A 27,209-nucleotide genomic window follows, 5' to 3' on the forward strand; every position below is an offset into this window, starting at 1 on the left:
ATTATGTTGTGCATTTTGGACCACACATGTTTCTGTTTGCCTTATAATCATTATTCTTAAAGGATACATATTATTTTTCCTATATATCCAATAGAGAAAGTATTTTTTACCTGAAAATTCGTCTTGGGGTTGTATATTTAAGTTGTGTAGCTACTTTTTTTTTTTCTTTTTTTCTTACCTATCCCAGTAACTCAGCAGTTAAGAATCCTCCTGCAATGCAGAAGCTGCAGGAGCTGTGGGTTCAGTCCCTGGGTTGGGAAAATTCCCTGGACAAGAGCATAGCAAACCACTCCAGTATTCTTGCCTGGAGAATCCCGTGGACAGAGAAGCCTGGTGGGCTATGGTCCATGGGGTCGCAAAGAGTCAGACACAACTGAAGCGACTTAGCACATCATATACATAGATTAACTGATAGATGTAGTTACATAGATATAACATTGTATATATTATATATAACATATCTGTATGCATGTGTGTGTATGTCTGTGCGTGTGTACACACACACACACATGTATGTTGTTGTTGTTTAGTCACTGTAAGTCACGTCTGACTCTTTTGTGACACCATGGACTGTAGCCCCCCAGGCTCCTCTGTCCATGGGATTTCCCAGGCAAGAATCCTGGAGGGGGTTGCCATTTTCCTTTCCAATACATGTATATATACATCTCATGATATCCTTTAACATGACACTTGTCTACAGTTGGAATTAGTACTTCCTCAGGCCTTTTTCCTAAGAAAAATACAAATTTGAAGCAATGGTTACAAATATTTCATTTCCATTGGCCATTATAGAGACCTTAGTTTTTAATCTGAACAAAATGAGGCTACAATAGAGAATTTTGAGCAGAAAAGGGTGTGACCAAATTTATGGTATAACTAGAGCACTGCAAATGCTGTAGAATTCTACATACATTTTTAATGTAAAGACAACACTCTGTTCTAGGTAGATGAGTGTAGGCTATGGAAGAAAAATCAAGGATAAATTGTAAAGTATTTGGAAGGATGGTACTTCTGTCAGCTGAGTTGGAAAGCAATTTGGGTGGAGCAGGATTGGGAGGGGAACATAGGAATTTAGTTTGGGATTTATTAAGTTTGATTTGTTGATTAGTTGATCAGTTGATTCTTAGTGGAGCAAAAATGATGTACCTTAAGTAAATTTGACCAAATGTAGTATTTTTGTATTATATACTGACTTGTAAAAATTTAACACATGAGATGTTGCACCAACATTATTTTTCATATATTTTCACTAGACACAGGAAACCATTTTTAAGGACACATACAGTGGGAATTCCCTGGCAGTCCAAAGGTTAAGACTCTGAACTTCTACGGTAGGGGACCTGGGTTTGATCCTTGACCAGGGAACTAAGATTCTGAAAATTGCTCAGGGCAGTCAAAAAGACAAAGAGATTTAGGACACATATAGTAGCCTGTGAAGTGAAGTGAAGTGGCTCAGTTGTGTCCGACTCTTTACGACCCCATGGACGGAGTAGCCTGCATAGGATTTTCTAGGCAAGAGTACTGGAATGGGTTGCCATTTCCTTCTCCAGGGAATCTTCCTGACCCAGGGATTGAACCCAGGTCTCCTGCATTGTAGACAGACGCTTTACCATCTGAGCCACCAGGGAAGCCTATAGCAGGCTGTAGGGAACACTTACACTTAGGAGAGAGTCAGAAGGTATGTCAGATGTTTCTGGTAGGTTATATAACATGATGACTGAGAATTAACTCATTTAACCCTCACAACAATCCTGTGAGGCAGCTACTGCTATTGTTTTACAGGTGCAGAGAGGTCAGCTAACAGAATAGCTCAGGTGTCTATGCTCTTATCCACTGTGCTGCCTGTAACTTAATATGCAGCAAGCAGCAGACTAAGCCTTTTAAATATACTCCCTAGTGGATCTTTCAGCAATCACATGAGGTGGGTCTTCACTCCACCCATTTATGAAGCATTAGTCACCTGGTTTGCTGATAATCCCTTTTAATAGCCTTTGGCCTCCATGATGACAAAGTACATTGGAGAAAACAGAGGCCACAAGAACTGATAAATTATTAGCTGATCTGATTGACACTGGAAATCATCGTCCATTCCTGAAAAAGGAAAACTTTACAAAGATATTATTTTTGAACTCCTCATTCTAATTACAGTGTATTTTCCAGTTTCTTCCAAATTCTTCCTCCTTCCCTCCATTCAATGCAAAGATTAGTACTCCACTTAAGAGAGTATAGCATTGGGGGAAAGGCTCTTTTGTAAACCTCAAGGCACTTCTTTTCTTGAAGTTTTGAGGACTTCTTGATGATGCATAGTATTATCCTCGTCTCCTACACCTACAAACCCCATAGGGCACTGGGGTTGTGACAAAGGTATTCTCATGGAATCATCTGGGACAGAATAGGGGCAGCACAGTGGATAAGAGCATAGACACCTGAGCTATTCTGTTAGCTGACCTCTCTGCACCTGTAAAACAATAGCAGTAGCTGCCTCCTAGGATTGTTGTGAGGGTTAAATGAGTTAATTCTCAGTCATCATGTTATATAACTTACCAGAAACACCTGACATACTTTCTGACTCCCTCCTAGCTGTAGCCCCTTACGCCTTGGCTTTGAGGTCACCACATTCTTCCTGGTTTTCTCCTAGCCCACCTACCCTTCTTTTTCAGTTTCTATTGCCAATTTCTCCCAATTTATCCAACCTCCAAATGTTGGAGAACCCTAGTCAGTCCTTGGTTATCTTCTCTATTTATTCTCATTTTCTAAATATCATGGTTTCAAGTATTATCTGTAGATTATTAAATCCCAGTGTTATGCCTCAACCTCTACATCTCTCCTAAACTCTAGAGTTTTATGTCCAAGAACATTCTCAGCATCTTCTGAGTGCTTAAAAGGCATCCTTGTCTTAACTGTCCAATAATAAGTTCTTTATCACTCCACTGCCTCAAATCTTCTTTTTCCACAGATCTCTTCCTCAGTGAACAGCCAACTCCATTCTTTCTGCTGTTTAGAATAAGAATCCCACCAATGCTCCTCCCCTAATCTGTAAACTTGAAACCAAGATTCAGTTACTTACCTACTGGGATCTGTCTGGGATCTTATCATATCTTAGTTCTTCTACAGTTGCCAGCCTAGTCCACACTTCTTCACTTCTCTTCTGGATTGTTGCAATAGTTTCTTCCTGGCAATAGCCATCTTTCCTGAAAGTACAAAAACAGATTATTTTAATTTTGTGCTCATTTCTTTTTCTGTTTTTTTACTATATTTTTTCATAGTTTGTGGGTGTCAAGTTTTTTCTAATGAGAAAACTTATAGGTTTAATTTCAAAATTTAAGTGAAAGTTTGCCCTCACTAAGACATATGAGAAGAATAATAAATCTACACCAGTGAATAACTTGTTCAATATTTTAAAATTTACATTATCTATGTATATATGTATATAATTTAGTACTTATAAATTATATAATTTAAATATATACATATTTTATTTTTATGTATATATTTACTTTTAATACATATCATATCTTTATATATTTAACTATGAGTAATTTCATCAGCCATAGACTACAATAACCTAAGAATTGGAAAGACAAAATTGCAAGAAGAACAGAACTCCCCAGAACAAGTCAGGGTCTATAAAACTGTGGTATAAAACATCCCTTGATTCAACTCAGTGGTTTCCTCCTTTTGTAATCTTTCTTTCCCAAAGCCAATAGAAGTGCATTTGAATCATCAGGAGATACTTTTCTGTATTTTAACTTGTGAAAAGTAAATAAAGGTTCGATAAGGAAAGTGCTAATACACTGTCTTAATATTTCTAGCTCCTAGCATTTGTTCCACTCGCTATGGAATAGCCTTCATCGTACATCTCTGCAACTTCATAACAATGGCACAAAATATTATCATTAATATCACCATGATAGCCATGGTCAACAGCACAAACCATCAGCCCTCATTTAATGACTCCACTGAGGGGTTGCCTGTTAATTCCTTTGGTGATCCAAATAATTCCCCAAAGAGTCTTCCTGCAAGGGTAAGCAATGAAAGATTCAAGTTATGTTTTTGTTTTTGCTGTTCATTTCAATGTTTATTTTTCTAGAATTTTTTTTAATTTATTTATTTCAATTAGAAGCTAATTACTTTACAATATTGTAGTGGGTTTTGCCATACATTGACATGAATCAGCCATGGGTGTACATGTGTTCCCCTCCTGAACCCCCTCCCACTTCCCTCCCTATATTTTTCTAGAATTTATATGTTAAAAAGTTTTAATTGAGGAAACTGTGATTTGTAAGTAAGTGAAAAATCTAAAGAAGCTTCTTAAGTTATGAAACGGCTTTCCTATGCATGGCTTACCAAAGCATTGTCTTTTTCTTTAAGGCCCCTGTGTATGATTGGAACCCTCAAATCCAAGGCATCATCTTTAGTGCTATCAACTATGGCATGATTCTGACACTGGCTCCCAGTGGATACCTGGCTGGAAGAGTAGGAACAAAGCGAGTGGTTGGTGCTGCTCTGCTTGGATCCTCACTTCTTGTTCTTTTCACCCCTCTGGCAGCTGACTTTGGACTAGTTTTCCTCATTGCAACTCGAATACTTCAGGGCATGAGCCTGGTACCCAGATATTTTATAAATATGACTGAATATGAATATCTCTGTGGGACCACATAGCATCAACTCTATTTTTATTTCAGGGGTTAGGATACGGGGGTCAGTTTGCAATCTGGGAAAGATGGAGTCCTCCACATGAACGAAGTCGACTCTGTGGCGTTTCCGTATCAGGTAAATACATATAACTGAAACGAGTCCACTACAATCCAACATTCTTTCACTGAGTTCTTTGACAGTTTGGCTTTTTTGTTTTTTGACCACTTTTTTTTTTAATTACAAGATTCTTTGTCTTCTGCTTAATGTTGATCAAGTATTTATAAATTAGGGGGATGGGTCCTTTGTCTCTGACATGACTTCCAGTTATTTTCCCCCAGGCTGTCATTTGTGATTTGATTTTGCTTATAAGGATTTTTGCCATTTTTCAAAAATGCATTTTGATGTAGTCAAATTGATCATTCTTTTATTTTATGGTTTTTGGACTTTGACTCATAGTTGAAAATGTTGCAAAAGCATCCAACCATGGTTTTTATTGATTATGCATGGTTTCATTTTTTTTAATATTTAAATTTCTGACATACTGGGATTTATACTAGTGTTGAGTGTAAGGTATGGATCCAACTTAATCTTCTTTGGAATTGCTCTCAGTTGTCCTGAGAACAACTTTCTGATAATGATCTGCCTGGACAGTGTGCCTGGAATGAAATCTCCAGAGGAAGAAATTTCAGTTACACTAAGGAGTAATGGAAAATGGAAACAGTATGGCTAACACATTCAGTTCAGTTCAGTCACTCAGTTGTGTCTGACTCTTTGAGACCCTATGGACTACAGCATGCCAGGCTTCCCTGTCCGTCACCAATTCCCAGAGCTTGCTCAAACTCATGTCCATTGAGTCAGTGATGCCATCCAACCAATCTTATCCTCTGTTGTCCCCTTCTCCTCCTGCCTTCAGTCTTTCCCAGCATCAGGTCTTTTCTAAGGAGTCAGTTCTTCGCAACAGATGGCCAAAGTATTGGAGTTTCAGCTTCAGCATCAGTCCTTCCAATGAATATTCAGGACTAATTTCCTTTAGGATTGACTGGTTGGATCTCCTTTCAGTCCAAGGGACTCTCAAGAGTCCTCCAACACCAGAGTTCAAAAGCATCAATTCTTTGGTGCTCAGCTTTCTTTATAGTCCAACTCTCACATTCATACATGACTACTGGAAAAACCATAGCTTTGACTATACAGACCTTTGTCAGCAAAGAAATGTCTCTGCTCTTTAATATGACATCTAGGTTAGTCATAACTTTTCTTTCAAGGAGCAAGCATCTTTTAATTTCATAGCTGCAGTCACCATCTGCAGTGATTTTAGAGTGCAAGAAAAGAAAGTCTGTCACTGTTTCCACTGTTTCCCCATCTATTTGCCATGAAATGATGGAACCAGATTCCATGATCTTAGTTTTTTGAATGTTGAGTTTAAAGCCAGCTTTTTCACTCTCCTCTTTCACTTTCATCAAGAGGCTCTTTAGTTCTTCTTCACTTTCTGCCATAAGGGTGGTGTCATCTGCATATCTGAGGTTATTGATATCTCTCCCAGCAATCTTGATTTCAGCTTGTGTTTCATCCAGCCTGGCCTTTTGCATGATGTACTCTGCATATAAGTTAAATAAGCAGGGTAACAATATACAACCTTTGATGATAGACATCTCTAACACATTGTAGATGGCCAAAGTATGAGTGCTGAGTTAGAGAGCCAAGGACTCTTCAAGTCCAGACAACAAGCCATGTACACACACATACACACACCCCTGACCTTATGCCTTTTGAGAGCCCTTCACAACTCCAGAGGTTTAATCTTTGTCATCAGAGCTCACATCCACTGGTAGGAGAGTGGAGGCTCCAGTTTAGACTAAGGAGATTCACTTTGGTTATCACAGCTAACTAAGGGATGTCCTCAAATATAAATAAGGAATGGTCTTCCTAAATCCTCAAAAATTTGGAGAAAATCAAGAGAGTAAAAGAGAAAAACCAAACTCAAAAACTGCAATTAATCCAAATGAAAAAGAGAAGATTTTAAATAATTAATGAATAATATCAGAGAGACCCAGGGGGATATGTGTACATGACATTCACTTAAAAAGAATAGTTGCTAATTAAAAATATTACTGCTAGTATTTTTTAATTGAAATGAGAGATCTGAATACCTATATGAGGATAAGGCCATCTCATCAGTGAACTGGACAAATATAGAGAGACTGTTCCAGAATATAGTACAAGAAATTCAGGAGTTGGAAAGCATGAAAGAAAATTTAAAAGACTGGAATGAAGGCAGTGACCTTATAAAAGTGGCAACTCCTTTTCTTCTCATTTTCTGTTAAATGGGGACAGAGCACCTGGGATAGGTCAGCTGACTGTCTAGAGGAATCTTGGGAACGTACAAGACTGCAAGTTCTAGAGTCTCCCTTGTCTTTGGTTTTGGGGAATCAGCAGCCCCAGGTAGATGGCCTCCAGAACCTGGTTCTGGGAACACAGAACTTATGGTTGTCTGGGAGGCCCAGACTAAAAGTCATTGGAGGAACCCATCAACAGGTGGAGTGAACTGAACCTACCTGCCTACTTCAGTGATTCTCAGAGAAACTACCATTTCCACTCATGCTAGGGCTCCCTAGTAGGCTGCACTAAGGACAGCATCACTCAGCTCTTGAGATTGGAGGAGGACTTTCAGAAAAGTACCTGTCCTTAGCAGAAAGTGAAAGTGAAAGTTAATCACTCAGTTGTGTCCCATTCTTTGGGATCCCACAGACTGTAGCCTGCCTGGCTCCTCTGTCCATGGAATTCTCCAGGCAACAATACTGGAGTGGGTTGCCATTTCCTTCTCCAGGCGATCTTCCCTACCCAGGGATCGAACCTGGATCTCCTGCATTGCAGACAGATTCTTTACCAACTGAGCCACTGGGGAAGTCCTTAGAAGAAGAGCCTAGCTACTGCTAGCCTCTAGGACAAAATATACTGTGTTTTATTTTCTTCTAATGGGCCCACAAAGGTATACCTATAGGTAGGAAGCTTTATAACCACTTGAGAAGCTCAATAAATTAATGAAGAAGAGTAAGCAGACTAAACAGATTTGGTAGCTCATATTTGAGGCAGGTCTCATAGGTAATAGAAACACAGACACATACACCTTTAATCTAAGGATCATATATCATACAGCAATGAAAATGAATAGTTGAATGCAACAGCATGGATAAGTCTTAGAAACATAAATAAAGCATATCTATCATGGGGAAATTGCCTCAATACAGTGGTAGTCCCAGGTACACAACCAAGCCAGGAGTCATGGAACAGTTAGGCTCACAGACAAAAACAGGTGTTATAATTGCAGTTTGTCAAGCCAATTTAAAACACAGAGTGAGACGTAAGAAGGAAAATGGGGTGAGTTAATACATTTAAGATAGAATGCAAACAGGTGGAAAGAACAAGAGGGGCCCAGGTCTTGGATTGATGCAGTGACATGTCCCCCATTATAACTGGCATAAACGCAGAGAGTTTAGAGAAAAGAATGCAGCTTTGATGGATGCAGTGGTGGAAAAAGGTACTGATTTCCATCTTCATTGATTTGTGTCCTTGAAGTCAGGCAGTCTCATTTCAAATGCTGCATTTCCTTCTTATTAATTATATGACCTTGGGCTGGTTAATTAACTTTTCCATGTTTCTATTTCCTCAGTTGTAAATTTGGATATTGGTGCTTAAGGAGATTGGAGAAGGCACTGGCTACCCACTCCAGTACTCTTGCCTGGAAAATCCCATGGATGGAGGAGCCTGGTAGGCTGTAGTCCATGGGGTAGCTAAGAGTCTGACATGACTGAGCGACTTCACTTTCACTTTTCCCTTTCATGCATTGGAGAAGGAAATGGCAACCCGCTTGGGTATTCTTGCCTGGAGAATCCCAGGGACGGGGGAGCCTGCACAAAGTCAGACACAACTGACGCAACTTAGCAGCAGCAGCAGCAGCTTAAGGAATTAACACAGATAAGACGCTTCAATAAACTGCATGGCCAAATGAGAAGAAAAACAGAAGTGATCTTTTTTTTTAACTGTAGGATCAGGAAAGCCCTTTTAAGCAAATGAGTGTCTAGAAGTCATTACAGAGGAACCTCATAGATCTGAACTCCATGAAAACTTACAACAGCTGGATTACAAAACACACCATAAACAAAGTTAAAAGTGGGAGAATAGAATTGCAGCCAGCATGACAGAGGGTTATTTATAACACATAAAGATTCTATAAATTGAGGCAAAGTTAGGTGAAAGAAATTAAAAGGTTATGAACAGACTTTTCACAGAAGAAATAAAAAATGACATAGGAAAAATAATTCAACTTCACTATAAAAAGAAAAAAGGTATACTGTTTTATATTCACATTGGAAAACTATATTAGAATTTTGAGAATGTCCAATGTTGTCAAGAGATGAGGAAAAAGTATTTTTGGCAACTTAATTTGGTATGGCCTTTTAGCCGGATACTTCAGCAGTATCTGTCAAAATAAAAAGTGTATAATCTTTGATTTAGCAAGTCTACTTCTGATAATTTACTGTTTAGAAATAAATTATGTTTATGTTCAGAAGTGATAGTTAAGTTTATGTTCAGCAATTACAATGGCTGTAGAATCTAGAGTGACAAGACCGGTTGCAACTAAAAAATAAATGTCACGGGACAATAGGTACATTATTGTACCTATGTCCTACTTATTTAAAGTTAATTATAACTCACATATATATATATATATATATATAAAATTTGACCACTTGATGTTAATGTTCATCTGGGAAATTTAAAAAACCTAATAGTCTAGTTTTGAAAAAGTTGTAAAAGGGAAATGTGCCCACTATATATGTGAATACTCTGTAAAGCCATGGAAATAACAAAGTGTTGTTAGCATATTAATAGGAAAATGTATCTAACTTGCTGTCTACATATTCTATAAATGCATTTACAAAGCAACATATGCATATCAATATATATTATGTATGTGTACAGAGAAGAAAAGTATGCAATTATATATCATGTAATAAATTGTAGCTCCTGGTTAACATTAGAGAAAAGAGTAGAAATGGATTGGAGAAGCATTTGGTTCTTTGTGGTAATTTACTTTTACAATAAGCATATATGTTATATGAATTGTGTAATTAAACATTAAAATAGCATAAAAGGAAGCATGGTTATCATCTACAGTGATACTAGGGAACTGCCAGAAAAATGGGTCTTTAGGAGAACCTATGAACTCAATCAAAATTTGAAGTTCATATATATATTCTACCATGCTCATCTCTTTATGGTGATAATGCTCTCTATTATGTCACCTGTCCTTCTGTAGGCACCTAGTGGGTGGCAGTCCAGCCCCCACAGCCTTATTCTCTCTTTGCAGGAATTCTGCTGGGTACCTGCATCGCCATCCTGCTGGGTGGCATCATCAGTCAAACCCTCGGGTGGCCTTTTGTCTTCTATATATTTGGTAAGCTACTATCTCCCCACTCCCAGGTTTTCATATCTAGGGTGACTCTTCTGATATCTAACTGTGTGTACTTTTCTGGAAGAAATGAGTCAAGACAGAAAGATCCTAGTAAAACAAAATGTCTTAATATAATAGTTGGGAAAAATGAACCTACACCATCAAAGAATTTGGCAGTCCTCCTGCCTATGATGCATTTTTTTTAACATTTAATTAATTAATTTTGGCTGTGCTGGATCTTCATTGCTGCATGTGGGCTTGCTCTGGTCATGGTGAGCGGGGACTACTCTCTATGCATTTGCAGTGCATGAACTTCTCACTGCAGGGGCTTCTCGTTGCAAAGCGCAGGTTTTAGGGTGCACAGGCTTCAGTAGTTGTGGCACACAAGCTTAGGTGCCCCGTGGCACATGGAATCTTCCCCCAAAAGAGATCAAACCTGAGTCCCCTGCATTGGCAGGTGGGTTCCCAACCACTGAACCACCAATGAAGTCCATCATGATGCATTATTAATGCAGAATGATTAAAATCTGCTGCCCTAGCAGAAAGTAGGGGACAAACGTGAAAAGCAGTGACTTGTGAGAGACAGAAGAATCAGAGTTGAGATGGAGCTAAGAGCCCTGAAAGAGTAAGGTGGGTATAGCCAATAGGAAAGAGTACCTAATAGGAGATACCTGCACACAGAGAAAACCCTGGTTATCTACAGAGTCCTCCTTGATACTCTGCAGAGCACTGATCTAGGTATATGTGTGAGGACAATATCTGAGGCCTGGGGAGGATGGAAATCATTGGAAAAGATTAAATAGTATTCCAGTACTTATAGAGCATCATGGATAGTACCTGTTTCCACAAAGCAGACTGAAAAAATGTTTAATTCTTGGCTCATTGGGCAGGATATTCATAAATATCTTTCCTCAGTAGTGAGAAATAATTAGCTTCAGGGAACACACTATTGTGGATCTCTCTAACAAATGATGATGATAGACCTAAAAGGATCAGTGTTTCCATGTAAGATAACTGTATCCCAAAACAAAGCTCAAAAATATTTATAGAAATACAAAAATATTTAGCATCCAACAAAGTATAGTTCATAATGTCTCCATAATGGCTCCAACCATAGGTTACCAGGCATGGACAACAGCAGGAAAATATAATCCATAACAAGGAGAATAATCAATCAATCAAAACCAATCCAGAACTGACACAAATGTTAGAATTAGCACACAAGAATAGTTATTATAACTATATTATAACATAACTCTATTTGCTCAGGAGTTAAGACAAGCAAAATATATTTTTAAAAGACCCTAAATCAAACTTCTAGAGATAAAACTACATTATAAGGATTGAATTAATGACAGATGATACAACAGAAGAAATGATTAATGAACTTAAAAGTAACAGTAGAAACCATCCAGAATGAACTATAGAGAGTTAGAGGAGCATCTTTCGTCTAATGAGGTGACTTTTGGTGGCCTCCTGGATAGCTTCAGCATGGAGGCCACCAGAAGGACCAAGCCATGATTAGAAACTTGGAACTTTTGGCCTCACCCTCCATCTTCCTGGGAGGAGAGGGTGCTTCAGATTGTATTAATAATCAGTTATGGCTCAGATGGTAAAGAATCCACCTGCAATGCAGGAGACCTGGGTTTGATCCCTGGGTTGGGAAGATCCCCTGGAGAAGGGCATGGCAACCCACTCCAGTATTCTGGCCTGGAGAATCCTCATGGACAGAGGAACCTCGTGGGCCACAGTCCATGAAATAGCAAAGAGTCAGACACAACTGAGCGACTAAGCACAGCACTGTATGCCTACATGATTTAGCCTCCTTAAAATCCCTAAGCTATAGGGTTCTGAGAGCTTCCAGGTTGATGAACACACCCACATGCTGGGAGGGTAGCACACACTCAACTCCACAGGGTCAGAAGCTTCTACAATCAGGACCCTTCCAGATCTCACCCTATTCATGCCATCCAGCTGTTCATTTATCATGAACCTTTATCATGTCCTTTATAATAAAGTGAAAGTGAAGTGAAGTCGCTTAGTCATGTCCTACTCTTTGTGACCCCATGGACTGTAGCCTACCAGATTCCTCCATTCATGGGATTTTCCAGGCAAGAATACTGGAGTGGGTTGCCACTGCCTTCTCCAGGAGATCTTCCCAACCCAGAGATTGAACCCAGGTCTCCCGCATTGTAGGCAGATGCTTTACTGTCTGAGCCACCAAGAAAGTCCCTTTATATTAAACCAGTAAATAAAAATGAATATTTCCCTGAGTTTTGTGAGCTATTTCACCAAATTATCAAACTGAGAGAGAGTTGCAGGAACCTCAGAATTTGTAGTAAAGTTAATTTGGGGACTCATTAGTCACAATTAGTATCTGAAGTAGGGGGCAGTCCACGTACTGAGTCCTTACTCTGTAGGGTCTGTGCTAATGCCAGATACTGTCAGAATTGGGCTAAATTGTAAGACACTAGCTTGGTGTATAAAGAGAATTAGAGACTTTCTTTTTTTTTTTTTTTTAGTTTTTTGAATGTTGAGTTTTCTTTTTTTTTCTTTTTTTTTTTTTTGCTGTTATATATTTTCTTTTTTTTACTTTACAATATTATATTGGTTTTGCCATACATTACTCAGCCATTAAAAAGAATACATTTGAATTAGTTCTAATGAGGTGGATGAAACTGGAGCCTATTATACAGAGTGAAGTAAGCCAGAAAGAAAAACACCAATACTGTATACTAACGCATATATATGGGATTTAGAACGATGGTAACGACAACCCTGTATGCGAGACAGCAAAAGAGACACAGATGTATAGAGACTTTCTTAGTGTGAAAAACCAACACAGATAGTATCAGAAGTGTTGTGAGTAAATAAATAGTTTTCCTTTGCTGTTAAGTCAATTGCTAAGTCATGTCTGACTCTTTGTGACCCCATGGACTGCAGCACACCAGGTTTCTCTGTCCTCCACTATCTCATGGAGTTTGCTCAAGTTCGTGTCCATTGAGTCAGTGATGCTATCTGATCATCTCATACTCTGCCAATCTCTTCTACTTTTGCTTTCAATCTTCCCCAGCATCAGGGTCTTTTCCAGTGAGTCAGCTGTGCACATCAAGTGGTCAAAGTATTACAACTTCAGTTTTAGCATCAGTCCTTTCAATGAATATTGAAGGTTGGTTTGTTTTAGGATTGACTGGTTTAATCTCCTTGCAGTCTGAGAGACCCTCAGGAGTCTTCTCCAGCACCATAATTTGAAAGCATCGATTCTTTGGTATACAGCCTTCTTTATGATCCAACTCTCACATCTGTACCTGACTACTGGAAAAGCTTGTAGCTTTGGACTATATGGACCTTTGTCAGCAAAGTGATGTCTCTGCTTTATAATATGCTGTCTAGGTTTGTCATAGCTTTCCTTCCAAGAAGCAAGCATCTTCCAGTTTCATGACTGTAGTCACCATCTGCAGTGATCTCAGAGCCCAAGAAAATAAAATCTGTTACGGCTTCTACTTTCACTAAAGTTTTCCTTAGCTAATATTTAAAAAGTTGAGATACCAAGTTTAATGCCATTTCTAGGGTCTGTGATTTTCATGCACACAAATAATCAAGAAATGTAAAATAATAGGTTCTAGATCTATTAAAAAAGCTGTGATATCCATGTAAATTTTTTGAAAAAAAAGTGGAAAGAAGATATTATGAGCAAGAGCTTTTCCCAGGGCCCATGCCAGAAAATGCCCCAGTTGAAAAGAAATTCACACACGAGTTTACCAATTTAATCTCTGCTTGCAGGAGGTTTTGGCTGTATCTGCTTTCTTCTCTGGTGTGTTTTGATTTATGATGACCCTGTCACTCATCCATGGATAAACATTACAGAGAAAGAATATATCATATCCTCCTTGGCCCAACAGGTACACATAAAACTCCAACCTTCTCCAGAGATCTTGTATCAGCATCTGAATTTATCAGAGTGACTACAAACGTGTGAGCATGTCTCAGATCTTACTATTCTGATCAGCAAATTTGTTTTCAGGTCAGCTCTACTAAGCAGCCTCTTCCCATCAAAGCTATGGTCAGATCTCTACCCATCTGGTCCATGTGTGTTTGCTGTTTCAGCCATCAGTGGTTAATTAATATAATAATTATATATGCACCAACTTACATTAGCTCTGTGTTCAACATTGATATTAGAAATGTGAGTATATTTCCCTCCAACCATTCTTCCTGTTTGCATGACTCTCAAATTACTCTGTCTTCACAAATCATTCATCTAGAAAAATTTACCTTTAATTACCAAGAAATAATTTAACAGTCATGTGAGTAGCTTGTCTGAAGGTATGATGGAAGGGACCACTGATTTTCTTAGGAAAGTATGATTTCAGAGTTGTCAGTATGATTATTAGTGATTTATCAGTATAAGGTGTGGTCTCACGGCCTTTATTATGATGGTTTAACTCAATGTTTTCCCTTCAGAGTGGTTTCCTGTCTGCCCTTCCTTTCATTATTGCCTGGGTCATTTGCCTCCTGGGAAGTTACCTGGCAGATTTCCTTCTGACCAAGAATTTTAGGCTTGTTACAGTGAGGAAAATTGCCACAGTTCTAGGTAAGAACAGGGCCAAAATATCTGATAATTTACAAGGCATACAACATCCAAAAATGTTTTTTGTTTAATTTGTCTGTTCCTCATTCCTTAGGAAATCTCCCCTCCTCAACATTCCTTTTGGTTCTGCCATACGTTGCCTCCAACTATGTCATAGCAGTGAGCCTTCTGACGCTGTCCTGTGGACTAGGCCTGTTATGTCAGCCAGGGGTCTATATCAATGCCTTAGATATTGCTCCAAGGTAGGACTGTAATCTCCATTCTCATTTTCATACTTTCTGAAAAAAATTTAGCCTGCAGACTTCTGGAAGCTTCAAACTTTGCAAACTTATAAATCATGGGCAATGATGACTGTGGCCATTTTCAGGTATGTGGAGGGAAGGGCATTATTGATTTGCCTCAGTGCCTATCATGGAACATACACAGAGCAAGTCTTTTTGACATAATTGCTATTAACATATGATATATTCTGGGGCTGAAGCATGCTGCCAAACAAATGTGGATCTAGCCTGAAACATTCCTGTCACCCGCAGGCATTCGAGTTTTCTCATGGGAGCTTCAAGGGCGTTTGCACAGATATCTGCTGTCCTGGCTCCCACTGTCAGTGGATTTCTTCTCAGTCAGGTAAGGTTTTCTTGTCAGGGTCTCTTAAAATGCTCTGCCAAATCCACTCATAATGATAATAGCATAAGAAACGTTTTCACATTTTGAAGAATAAAATTACATCATGAGTAACTTTGTCATGAAGATCAACGTAGCAAAGGAAAATACAGAACAGTTTCTTTCGTGACCTCATTCTGAAACCAAAGCACTCCCTGGTGATCCACGGGTAATTTCCAGTCTTTGAAATCACACAGTGACTTACATATCCTGTGAGAAGATGATGAATCCATGCATATATGCAACTTGTCATGTCTTCTGCAACACTTTGAAATTTTCATTTGCATAACCATACAAAAGCAAAGAGATAATGAAAGCAAATATGTTTAAGTGTCTGGTACATGCAGGGAGTATTATAGGTATTTCATATACAATAAGGGTGTTCTTTGGAAGAAATGATGCTAAAGCTGAAACTCCAGTACTTTGGCCACCTCATGCGAAGAGTTGACTCATTGGAAAAGATTCTGATGCTGGGAGGGATTGGGGGCAGGAGGAGAAGGGGATGACAGAGGATGATTTGGCTGGATGGCATCACTGACTCGATGGACATGAGTTTGAGTGAACTCCGGGAGTTGGTGATGGACAGGGAGGCCTGGTGTGCTGCAATTCATGGGGTCGCAAAGAGTCGGACATGAATGAGCAACTGAACTGAACTGAATCTAATTTATTGATTCTCATACTAATTATGAAAATAAAGTATTAATATCCTCATTTCCTGATGATTAAAATCTGATAGGATGTCTTTCCACTGAGAGGATATAGAATCAGAATTCTTCTTAGACCTATCTAGCTTCAAAACCCACAGTCGTCTTCTTGCGAGATTCTTCTTGCACTGGAGAAGAAGAAATTTTATTAGTGTATATATATGTAAATATATAGAGAGAGAGTCATGATTCGCACAAAAGAGAAAGTGTTTGGCACTTTGATAAATAATGACAAATGCAATTCTGGAGGTTAAATGTAAAAATCCCTAAGTCCATTTTTTAAATTAATTAATTTAAATCGGAGAGTAATTACTTTACAATATTATAGTGGTTTTATAAAGAACATTCTGAATCCATTCTGAAATTCTTTCCATCAAATTATTAAGCTGTGTTTAGGAAATGAATTTCTATATGAAGATCTACTAGTGAACATTGTCTTCTAAACTATTAATGTGAGTTTCATAGGAAAAGGGAATAAAAGGAGTAATACTTACTTGAACCTTTGTTTCCTCAGGACCCTGAATTTGGGTGGAGGAATGTCTTTTCCTTGTCATTTGTCATTAACACATTAGGACTGATCTTCTATCTTATCTTTGGAAAAGCAGATGTCCAAGACTGGGCTAAAGAAAGAAAACTTACTCATTTATGAAGGTAAAGAGTAATGATTTCATCTATGGTTAAAACCACAGAGGCACTATTTAAACTTTTAAATTTTTATTTTATGTTGGAATATTACATTTTTAACTCTATGTCATTTTTCTTTCTTAGTTACCCCACTTTGGATGGAAAGTCATTAGGTACTTTATTTCATAAATGAGAAGGCTTCAGTGGTGGACAAACAGAAAAAATTTTCCTTGCTGTAGCTCTTTTCAAATCCGAGATCATTTCTTTATTTTACTCAGACTTATTTTTGAGGAAAATATCAGATGAATGAAAATCCAAATAAAATGATAGCCAAGAAAAAAGTTGTCATCTTTACAGAATTAACAATGGATTCAAAGGAGCTGCTGTACGGGACCCAGTATACTAGATTCATAGATTTTGGATCTCTAAGCAGGAAACAATGTTTTGAAACTCTTAATGCAGGGCAATAACCTCACTAATGCAATGGTTCCTCCCATTTGCAAAAACGAATACTGATTTATATCTGTTGGGCTCAATATAGTCCGTGTGTTCCTTCCTTTGTGTGCTCCACTCCCCTCTATCCTGCTCAGGCCCCAGGAGGCTGACCTGTGTGGTTTGCACCCCACACTTTCTCTCCTGCCTTCTGCTGGATTTTCAGGAGAGGCAGGAGAGTGAGGATAGGAGTATTTATCTCTACTGTTCCTCCCTATGGAGACTGCAGGTGGCTGGTCCATCCTCTGCAGTTCACAGCTCCTAGCGAACAACCCTCTCCATACTTTCTTGTAACATCTCTCTCCCCCTGTCCTTTCAAACCTTTTTTGGCCTTTATGTTGCAAGCCCTGGAATATCTTATGGTTTTCTTCCCACTGTCTCAGCCCTATGTCTCATTTAATAGTGTCCTCAAATTACCCACTGCAATGTTTCTCCTTCTAGGATCCAATGATTTCAGTAAAGTCATATATAAAGCTCAAAACATGACATAGATCAGTATTTCTTTAAATTATAACTTGTGGTGTCAGTAGGTCATAGCATGTTCAGAGGGACCAGAACTACATTTTAGGTTGCTCCCCGTGATGATCTTTACCAAGTAGAATAGATTATAGCCATTAAGTTATTTTGTATAGAATTGATGTTATGGACACTAGTTCTGCGTGAAAACTTAGGGCAAGGATAAAGAAGGTCACATTTGAATAAGCAAGAGCAATTACTGAGATTTTCCATAGTCTAGAATCTAAACCCTTGGAACACTCGGGTAAATTAGACACAGTCCCTATTCAAATGTTGAAGATAGACATAATATACATGGCAGTGCATTATCTTAGGTACAATAGCAGGGGAACATACAGGTCATTGGAGGAGACAGATGAGGGGTTCTAATCCTAAACTGAAGAACAAAGGGGAGATCTTCTGCAGGTAATTCCTGATCTATATGTTAAATGAGGAGGGTTATGGTAAAATTTCCCATGTTGGAAAACAACTTATGCAAAAGCATGAAAGCAAGAAAAAAGATGGATTCTAAAGGGAGTCACTTGCCTACATGGTCAGTTAGTGAAGGACAGAAGATTAAGGTAGAGAGGTGAGTGTGACAGAGCATGGAGGTCTTGTTTGCCATGTTAAAAAGCTTGAAGAGTATCCTAGCATTGATAGTGACATGGGCAGATTTTTTTTCTAGATAGACCATGCTGGCTCAATTCCAGAATCAGGGAAACTAGTTAGTGGTCCACACAGCAGCAGTGAGGACTGACCTAGCGCTAGAAGAGCTAGCATGGAAAGAAGAAAGACATGAATAATGTTCAGGAGGTAGAATTGAAAGATCATGGCATTGGGTTAGATGGATGCAGGAGAAGAGAGGAGATAGGAGTCCTGAGCCTCTAACCTTAGATATGGGATAGAGAGTGGTCTGAATATCTAAGCCAGAGAATTCAGGAAGAGTCCTTTTCAGGGGGAAGACAATGATGACTTTGAGACATGAATTAGTAGTAGAAGTGGGATAAACAAGCATGTGTGTGTATAACTTTTCTGGACTGCCATAACAAAATACCTCAGGCTTGTGGCTTAAACAGTAGTAATTTATTGTCTCAAAATTCTAGAAATCCAAAAGCAAAATGTCAGCAGAGTTGGTTCCTTCTGAGATTTGTGAGAGAGAATCTGTCTCATGCCTCTCTTCCGGTAGCTCCAGGCATGCTTTGGCATGTAGACAGTTTTCTCTGTGTGTCTTCATCTCATCTCCCCTCTCTACATTTCTGTCTCGGTGTCAGAATTTCCCTGTTTGGGGAATTCTCTGGTGGTCCAGTGGTTAGGATTCAGCACTTCCACTGCTCTTGCCAGGGCTTGATCTATGGTCAGGGAACTAAGAACCCACAAGTCACAGATGCAGCCAAAAAATAAATCCCCTAATTTATAAAGATACAAGTCGTATTTAATTAGTGCCCACCTGAATGACTTCATCTTAACTTGGTTATCTGCAAAGACCTTACTTCCAAATAAGGTGACATTTGGTTCTGGGGGATTTCAACATCTTTGGGGGAGACAATTCAATGCATAACAGCAAGTCCAACAAAAAGCCTGACTGTATATCTGAAACTTGCAAAAAAGACTGGGATAGAGACAAAGATATAAAAGTATGTACGCTCAGTACTAAAGACCTAAATGTGTAGTGCTCAGGAAGAGCCTATGAATGAAAAAATACCAAGCCAAAGACAGAATGCCAACATTCAAGGAGTGGAAAGAATAAGAAATGCCCACACACAACAGAGATTAAACAGTCAGACTTGTACCTGTGAGGAACAATAGGAGGATACGACTATCATGGGAACTCACGGCCTTAAAGAGAGATGGCAGATCAACAACAAGTATACTGCAATTCAGTTCAGTGAGGTCAGGAAAGGAACACAATCACCTTGTGATTAGTAGTTCACTGGTGGCTTTTTCATGACATATTCAGCAGAGACATGGGTATGCAGGTCATTTTGCAGTTTGATGGTGGGTGAAGAGGAATGAGAGAGTAGAGGAAACAAGATAATTATTTTCAGAAAGTTTAGTTGGGAAGAGGAAGGGATGGGAATATAGCCAGAGGAGAACAGAGGGAAAGGAAGAGTGACCTAGTGGGGAAAGGAACCTGGCCCAGGGAAGCTTTGGGGAAGAAACGCTGGAATGGGAGTGAAGTTATGGAAGGACAGGGTGAAGAGACGGAGCAAGGTCTTTGAAAACACAATAAGGATTCAAATATAGGAGTCTGCCTTATTTGAAGGCATATAGAAAGAAAATATATAGAAAGAAAATGTAAAATCTGAAACAATCTTTAAGAATGGGATTCCAGGAAAAAGTCCATCAACAAATGAAAAAACAACCTACTTAATAGAAGAGAATATTTGCAAATGATATGTTTCCATGCATGCTAAGTCACTTCAGTCATGTGCAACTCTCTGTGAACCCATGGACTGTAGCCCACCATGGGATTTCTCTGTCCATGGGATTCTCCCGGCAAGAATACTTGGAGTGGGTTGCTGTGTCTTCCTCCAGAGGATCTTCCCGACCCAGGGATTAAACCTGTATCTCCTTCAGCTCCTGAATAGCAGGTAGATTCTTTACTGTTGAACCACCAAGGAAGCCCATCATATGTTTGATAATGGGTTATATCCAAAATATAAAGAACTCATACAACTCAATAATGAAAAAAACCCAACTTAAAAATGGGTAGAAGAACTGAATAGACATTTTCCAAAAGAAGGCATGAAAGTGGCCAACAGTTACATGAAAAGTGCTCAACATCATTAATCATCAGTGAAATGCAATTCAAAACTACAATGAGATATCATCTCATACATATTAGAATGTCCATTATCAAGAAAATAATAGATAACAAGTGTTGGTGAGGATGTGGAGAAAAGGGACCCCTGTACAATGTTGATGGGAAGGTAGTGGTGCAGCCACTAAAGAAAACAGTATGGTGATTCCTCAAAAAATTAAAAACAGAATTATTGCATGATCCAGCAGCCCCAGTTCTATGTATCCAAAAGAAATAAAAACAGTATCTCAGACATCTGCTGCTGCTGCTGCTGCTGCATCACTTCAGTCGTCTGCAACTCTGTGCGACCCCATAAACGGCAGCCCACCAGGCTCCCCCGTCCCTGGGATTCTCCAGGCAAGAACACTGGAGTGGGTTGCCCCGCCCTTCTCCAGGGGATCTTCCTGACCCAGGGATTGAACCTGTGTCTCTTAGGTCTCCTGCATTGGCAAGTAGGTTCTTTACCACTAGCTCCACCTGGGAAACCCCATGTTCATTTGATTCACTCCTTTTCATTGTATTTAAATTCCATTACACACATGAGTAGGCATTATGGATGATATAATAATTATCCCAGGAGGCTGTGGAGAAGGCAATGGCAATCCACTCCAGTACTCTTGCCTGGCAAATTCCATGGACAGAGGAGACTGGTAGGCTGCAGTCCATGTGGTTGCTAGGAGTTGGACACGACTGAGCGACTTCACTTTCACTTTTCACTTGCATGCATTGGAGAAGGAAATGGCAACCCACTCCAGTATTCTTGCCTGGAGGATACCAGGGACGGGGGAGCCTGGTGGGCTGCCGTCTATGGGGTTGCACAGAGTTGGACACGACTGAAGTGACTTAGCAGCAGGAAGCTGTTCTTATACAAGGTTAGCTAATTCAACTCTACCCATTATTGACCTAAACCACACAAACATATCCTAATTTCTAGCCCAGATTAAACATATTCTCACTTAAGCTTTGCATTATCATTATTAAACAGTTGCATCCATCACTTCATCACCCAGCACTCATGGTGGCCAACAGAATGGAGACAGATAGTGGTCTTAAACAACTGTGATTAAAAACTGGTCAAAACATTCAAACACTTAAGACTATATGAACATATTTCTAGTGCCCTGCCTCCCTCCAGTAGAAGCTTGGAAAGGGCCCCCACAAATGACAGGTTCTTGCTGAAGCTGAAGCTCCAATGCTTTGGCCACCTGATGTGAAGAGCCAACTCACTGGAAAAGACCCTGACACCAGGAAAGATTGAAGGCAAAAAGAGAAGAGGGTGCAGAACATGAGAGGGTTAGATGGCATCACTGACTCAATGAACATAAATCTGAACAAATTCTGGGAGATAGTGGACAGGGAAGCCTGGTGTGCTGTAGTCCATGGTGTCAAAAAGAGTCAGACACGACTTAGTGACTGAGCAAGTGACTGAACAACACAAACTTGTCACTGAGAGCACTAAATAGATGTAACTGACATGCTGAAGGCCCCGACATTCCAAGGCTGTGCCATGCTCCTTTGAGTCTCCAGAATAAGCATTTTTAATGAATATCTGGTGAACTGAGTTAAAGCACTAGTGTATGGTCAGGCCTCTCAAGGTGGCTTATCTCTTACTCTCTGTACATCGCCTGCTTGACCTACACATGCTTCACCTACACTCTATTCACAGGAATGTGCTTTCCACCTGCTCCTTAGGCCAGAACGGCTCCACCTGCTAGTTTATTAAAGGGAAACAGCTGTGCTCATGATCGTTAACCTGAGGGGCTGGGAGGGAAGTGCCCTGGCTGTTGGTTTCCCTGGTAACTGATGAGCCAACCTCCTTGATGTCATTCCCCCTATAAATGGTAACCTCCCCCAGGCCCAGCCCTTCCGTGTTTTGCTCCTTGGTTGCCGTATGCTGTGGAGGTGCTGCTCTAGGACCTGGCTTCAGACATATACGGTCTCCTGTCCAATAAGCCCCTGCTGTCTTCATCACTGTCTCCAGGTTATTTCTTTGGTCTCAAGGCTGGGCAAGTACAAGGCTTGCAGGGTGCAGAATGGTGAGTCAGCCAGAAGGTGGAGGAAACTCTTGTGAGTGCGAGATGTTAGGAAATAAGGACAAGGAACAGAAAGTTGCAGGGGTGACTCTGAACATGCAGGCTGTTCACTAGTATATGGGGCCTTGTGGCAGCTGTCTACTATGAGAAGCATCTTTCTCTTTCCATTATGTTGACAATATCCTGTTAACCACAGAGCCTCTTTCTAGTTTAAAAGTAGCAGGCCCATGATCATGGCTCATTAGATTCCAAAGAGATAGCTGGTGAATAAGCCACTGTTTGGGGTCTAGAACAGCTGTGTGTGGGATTCAGGACCCCCCATGGACATCAGTAGTGATGAGGGAATCCACTTTTGCAGCCATGAAGTTCAGGAATGGGTCGGTGAGAATGACACACAGTGGCATCTTCCCCTGCCTCACAACTCCATTGCTGCTGGGGCTGCAAATGAGTTGCTTCAACATTTGAGACAGGAAACCCACTCCTTCAGCAGTGAACACATCCCAGGAGCAGTGGTCCCAGTGCTGACACCATCTTAACTCAGAGGCAACTAGTCAGTGCCATCGAGTTCACTAGTTGACCACTGAAGGACTGTTGCCAACTGTTGGTCAGGACAATAATGCACTTTTGCCCTCATCATTGGATCTTCCCCAGTGAAGCACATTGTAACAACATGGCCCTGAGACTGGCAGGTAAGTCCCCATGGTTTGGATTTGCAGCCTTATGGGGAAGAAAATTAGAAAGGGACTTACAGGTTTCACCTGTCTCCTCCTCCTGGGCCCCACCTAAAAGGACTAAGGTAACTAATCTAGGCCCCCTACTGGAGAAGGATGCCATTCTACTAACCCTGAGGTCTTATATGATCTCGCCAGTATTCAGCCCTCAGCTATGGGGTCTGCAGGTGGATGGGTAGTGAGGTCCTCAGGCCAGGACAGAAACCCCAGGCAGGGGTGCTATTACCTCAGAATGCAGGTACTGCTTGTATTTTGCTTAATGGTCATGCTCTCCCCTGTACTGCGCCTGTTAACTTATGTCTCATCCCTAGTCTGAGCAGAGGAAATCTGTTCACAGACTGGGTGACAATAGTGGTCTCCCTATGAAATGAGTTAGATTGCTGGGTCTACAGGGAGATGCCAATGTGGTCCTCCTTTGGACCTTCCATGAAAAATTGACCCAATAAGGGCCTGACTAAAGTTTGCCCACCTCTTAGACTCCTAACACTCTTTAGCTGCTATCATCTATTTTGCATTTGTGGTATTTAGTTGCAGTTCACCTCTGCATGCCTAACCCCAGGGTAATGTGGAAGGTCAGTAGTGGGGGAGCAAGATTGTAAGGATCGTGCAGGACGTATAGGGGAGGGGTGTTTTGTCAGGCCGCTCAAGGTGGCTGTTCTCCTGCTGTCTGTACATCTGCTCATCCCATGCCTGCTTCAGCTCCTCCCTACCCACACTACCGACCATCCTTCAAACTTGCTGCAGCCCCAGTTAATGATTGTTCTAACTTTAGATCAGAGCATTTCCATTATAATTACTTATCAAAGGGGCCATGAGAGGCATGCCCCTCTGCTGGTTTCCCTGGTAACCAATGAGCCAACTTGACTCAGTCCCTCACGTGAGCATGCTTTTCCCCCTGCCCCTTAGGCCAGAATGGCTCCACCTGCTAGTTTATTAAAGCAAAACATCGGCCCTCATGATGGTTGTTAACCTGAGGGGCTGTGAGGGATGTGCCCTCGTTGCTGGTTTCCCTGGTAACTGATGAGCCAACCTGATATCAATTCCCCTATAAATGGTAGCCTCCTGGCCCCACCACCCCAACCCAATTAAGACTGCTGCCACGTCCTGCCTGCCTTCCTCCCCACATGGGGTCTGTCACTCCAGAACCTGGCTTCAAACATGTAGGATTCTCTATCCGTTACACCACTGATGTTTCTGTCAATGACTCTAGGCTTATTCTTCAGTTTCGAGGATGGGCAAGTACAGGGCTTGCAGGCCTGTGGGGTGCAGCCCAGAAACCAATATCTTCCAAGTGTCCCTTCCCACTTCATTGCATGAGTTTCAAGCAGAACTATCTGTCTTAAAGAGATTCTGGTAAAACTGCTCCTTTAGTTTTTAACTGCAGACCCCTCTCTCCTCATGAAGTCTGAAGGGCTGAACCACACTCACTTTTACTCTCTAAATAATTGCCCCTATTTACTATGCCATTGTTACTGAATCGGCATTATTGAGATTCTGTGCCTGGCTCCATCATTCTTTTTCTTTTCTTTTTTTTTTTTTTTTCTGATTTTCCTCATTCCCAGAGGATCTTTAGTCACTTATGAAGACATTCCTGGTGAGAATTACTCCATTGGATTTCTCCATAAACCAAACATATTTTGATCTGACTATTATTAATAGAAACAGCTTAGGTTCATCCTGAGATAATCCCTACCTTAGCTATATGTGTGCTAAAAAATTAATGTAGAGGTTCTTTCCCATCAAAAAGAAATCTTCAACTACATGCAGTAACTGCAATACACATCCTCCATGTGCCTTAACCAGAATGCATACTAATTTAAGGTGAGCTTTCATTTCCAGTACCTGGCACCTATTTGCCTTCCTAGAGAGCTGCCTAGGAGCCTGTTTTGCCTACCAACAGGAACATGCCTGAGAATTTATGTCCTCCAGGAACAAGAGGCCAATAATTCATTGCCACAGCTTCCTTGCTCCTACTCTGAGACAAAATCTACACTGTCTCTCAAACTCCCTAAGAATTGATCTGAAACTTACTTGATATCCCTTCTAGATCTTCTCTGACGGTTTTTCTTGAGAATGTGTGCTAATAGATCATTTTCATAGGAATTATTTCAAGATCTGGTTCTAGAGGATTTGATCCAAGACAACTGTTTCTACAAGGGAACCTAGGAGACAGTCTCGGGATAGACTTCTGGAGTTGAATCACTCAAGTCGGATGACACAAGGACACATTTGATATTAGTAAAGGTAGCAGTAGTCGTCTTGGCCTTCTGTAACAGTAGCAGAACATTGGGATGGGAAGTGAGATACAGGTGAAAGGGCATGCACTGGCTTAGTCAATACTTCTAGTCTTGAGAGATATGGAGAAATAGCAATTATAACAACTTCGAGGTTGGCTGTGTGTTGGTCAGAACCACTGAGGGACTCAAATGGGAGAATTATATCAGAGCATGATACGGAAGATCCCCTGGAGGAGACCTTGGCAACCACTCTAGTATCACTGCCTGGAGAATCCCCATGGACAGAGGAGCCTGGCGGGCTATAGTCCATGAGGTCGCAAAGAGTTGGACATGACTGAGCGACTAAGAACATGATATGAAAGTCAGAAAACCTCCATGCTGGCACATAGATATTACAGTCTCCAATGGAGGGAAGATATACTCTAAAGACTAGATTCAAGATTTGATTGTTAGATTAGCAAAAACACAAGACTATTTAAAGGCACCAAATGTCTTTTATGCTAATATCACATTTTAGATAAACCTGAAACTTATTTGCTCTGCTATTGGCAGATAGCAGCCTCTCTGAAGACTGTTCAAGTTCTATTCTCTTTTCCTTTAATACCTAACAAATAATAAACCTAACATGAGACAAATAACTAGGTTAGATCCTGCTGCTGCTGCTAAGTCGCTTCAGTCGTGTCCGACTCTGTGCGACCCCATAGTCGGCAGCCCACCAGGCTCCCCCATCCCTGGGATTCTCCAGGCAAGAACACTGGAGTGGGTTGCCATTTCCTTCTCCAATGCATGAAAGTAAAAAGTGAAAGTGAAGTTGCTCAGTCGTGTCCAACTCTTCAGGACCCCATGGACTGCAGCCTACCAGGCTCCTCCATCCATGGGATTTTCCAGACAAGAGTACTGAAGTGGGTTGCCACTGCCTTCTCTGAGGTTAGATCCTAGTGTGTCTTAACTGGAATAGTTCTGGTCCCACTAAGGGAGGGAAGGGACTATTCACCAACAAAGTATCAGGGATCTGGAGAGTGTGCCTGAAATATGGGACCAGGGTTTTGGGGCAAAATGTAAGGCTGGATAAGGGAGACTTTGACAATATGGGGATACAATACTATGACTCAAGACTTGATGTTATATAAGCCTAAATGGAACACCTGAAATTGTCCACTACTGGCAAATTAGCAATTCAAAAGCAATACTGCATGGCAGGTGGAATAGCAGAGAGTAATGCCATTTTAAAAGATTTACAGGATACTGGGATGATGGCCTCTATCATGTTCCCATTCAACTCACCATTTTGTGGCCCCAGCAAAAATGGATTATAACAGAAGATGAAGAATTACCATAGACTTAATCCAATGACAGTGGGTGCTAAATCGCTTCAGTCGTATCCAACTGTTTGGGACCCTATGGACTGTAGCCTGACAGACTCTTCTGTCCATGGGATTTCCCAGGCAAAAATACTGGAGTGGGTTGTCATTTCCTTCTCCAGGGGATCTTCCTGGCCCAGGGATCAGACCTGCATCTCCTGCACTGGCAGGCGGATTCTTTACCACTAGTGCCACCTGAGAAGTCCACTTAATTCAATGGTAGTCTTAATTGCATATGTTTTGCCAGATGGCATATCGTTAATAGAACTTTATTTTCAGCATGTATAGAAGTCCTAGTTCCCAGAAAAGAGGAATACTTCCAGGAGTGGGCTCAGTAAGGGTTCCAAAATCCCTAAAACTATGAGTGCTGACTTGTCATGTTGGGATCCTC

At 40.6% G+C, this 27,209-nt stretch overlaps 1 protein-coding gene and 1 long non-coding RNA gene across 3 annotated transcripts in view; one reads left to right on the top strand and one right to left on the bottom strand.

Moving 5' to 3' along the window:
- The window catches only part of SLC17A3 (solute carrier family 17 member 3), a 39,428-nt gene extending 22,223 nt beyond the window's left edge, over positions 1-17,205 (top strand). For both annotated transcript variants that reach the window (XM_070777602.1, XM_019986191.2), the window contains 11 exons: positions 3,813-4,024; positions 4,372-4,605; positions 4,686-4,773; positions 10,007-10,093; positions 13,874-13,992; positions 14,115-14,276; positions 14,555-14,684; positions 14,776-14,923; positions 15,215-15,305; positions 16,560-16,696; positions 16,814-17,205. In XM_070777602.1, the coding sequence (XP_070633703.1) occupies positions 3,813-4,024; positions 4,372-4,605; positions 4,686-4,773; positions 10,007-10,093; positions 13,874-13,992; positions 14,115-14,276; positions 14,555-14,684; positions 14,776-14,923; positions 15,215-15,305; positions 16,560-16,694 (1,406 nt within the window). In that variant the 3' untranslated portion in view covers positions 16,695-16,696; positions 16,814-17,205. The remainder of the gene's footprint in view (positions 1-3,812; positions 4,025-4,371; positions 4,606-4,685; positions 4,774-10,006; positions 10,094-13,873; positions 13,993-14,114; positions 14,277-14,554; positions 14,685-14,775; positions 14,924-15,214; positions 15,306-16,559; positions 16,697-16,813) is intronic.
- On the bottom strand, positions 12,629-16,661 carry LOC139178826 (uncharacterized). Its single transcript, XR_011563298.1, has 2 exons — positions 16,540-16,661; positions 12,629-16,173 (listed from the first exon to the last, which is right to left on the bottom strand). It is a non-coding gene; the product is annotated as an uncharacterized lncRNA (long non-coding RNA).
- Positions 17,206-27,209: the final 10,004 nt, after the last annotated feature.

This window comes from Bos indicus, chromosome 23 (assembly GCF_029378745.1).
Source record: "Bos indicus isolate NIAB-ARS_2022 breed Sahiwal x Tharparkar chromosome 23, NIAB-ARS_B.indTharparkar_mat_pri_1.0, whole genome shotgun sequence".
Lineage (NCBI taxonomy): Eukaryota > Metazoa > Chordata > Mammalia > Artiodactyla > Bovidae > Bos > Bos indicus.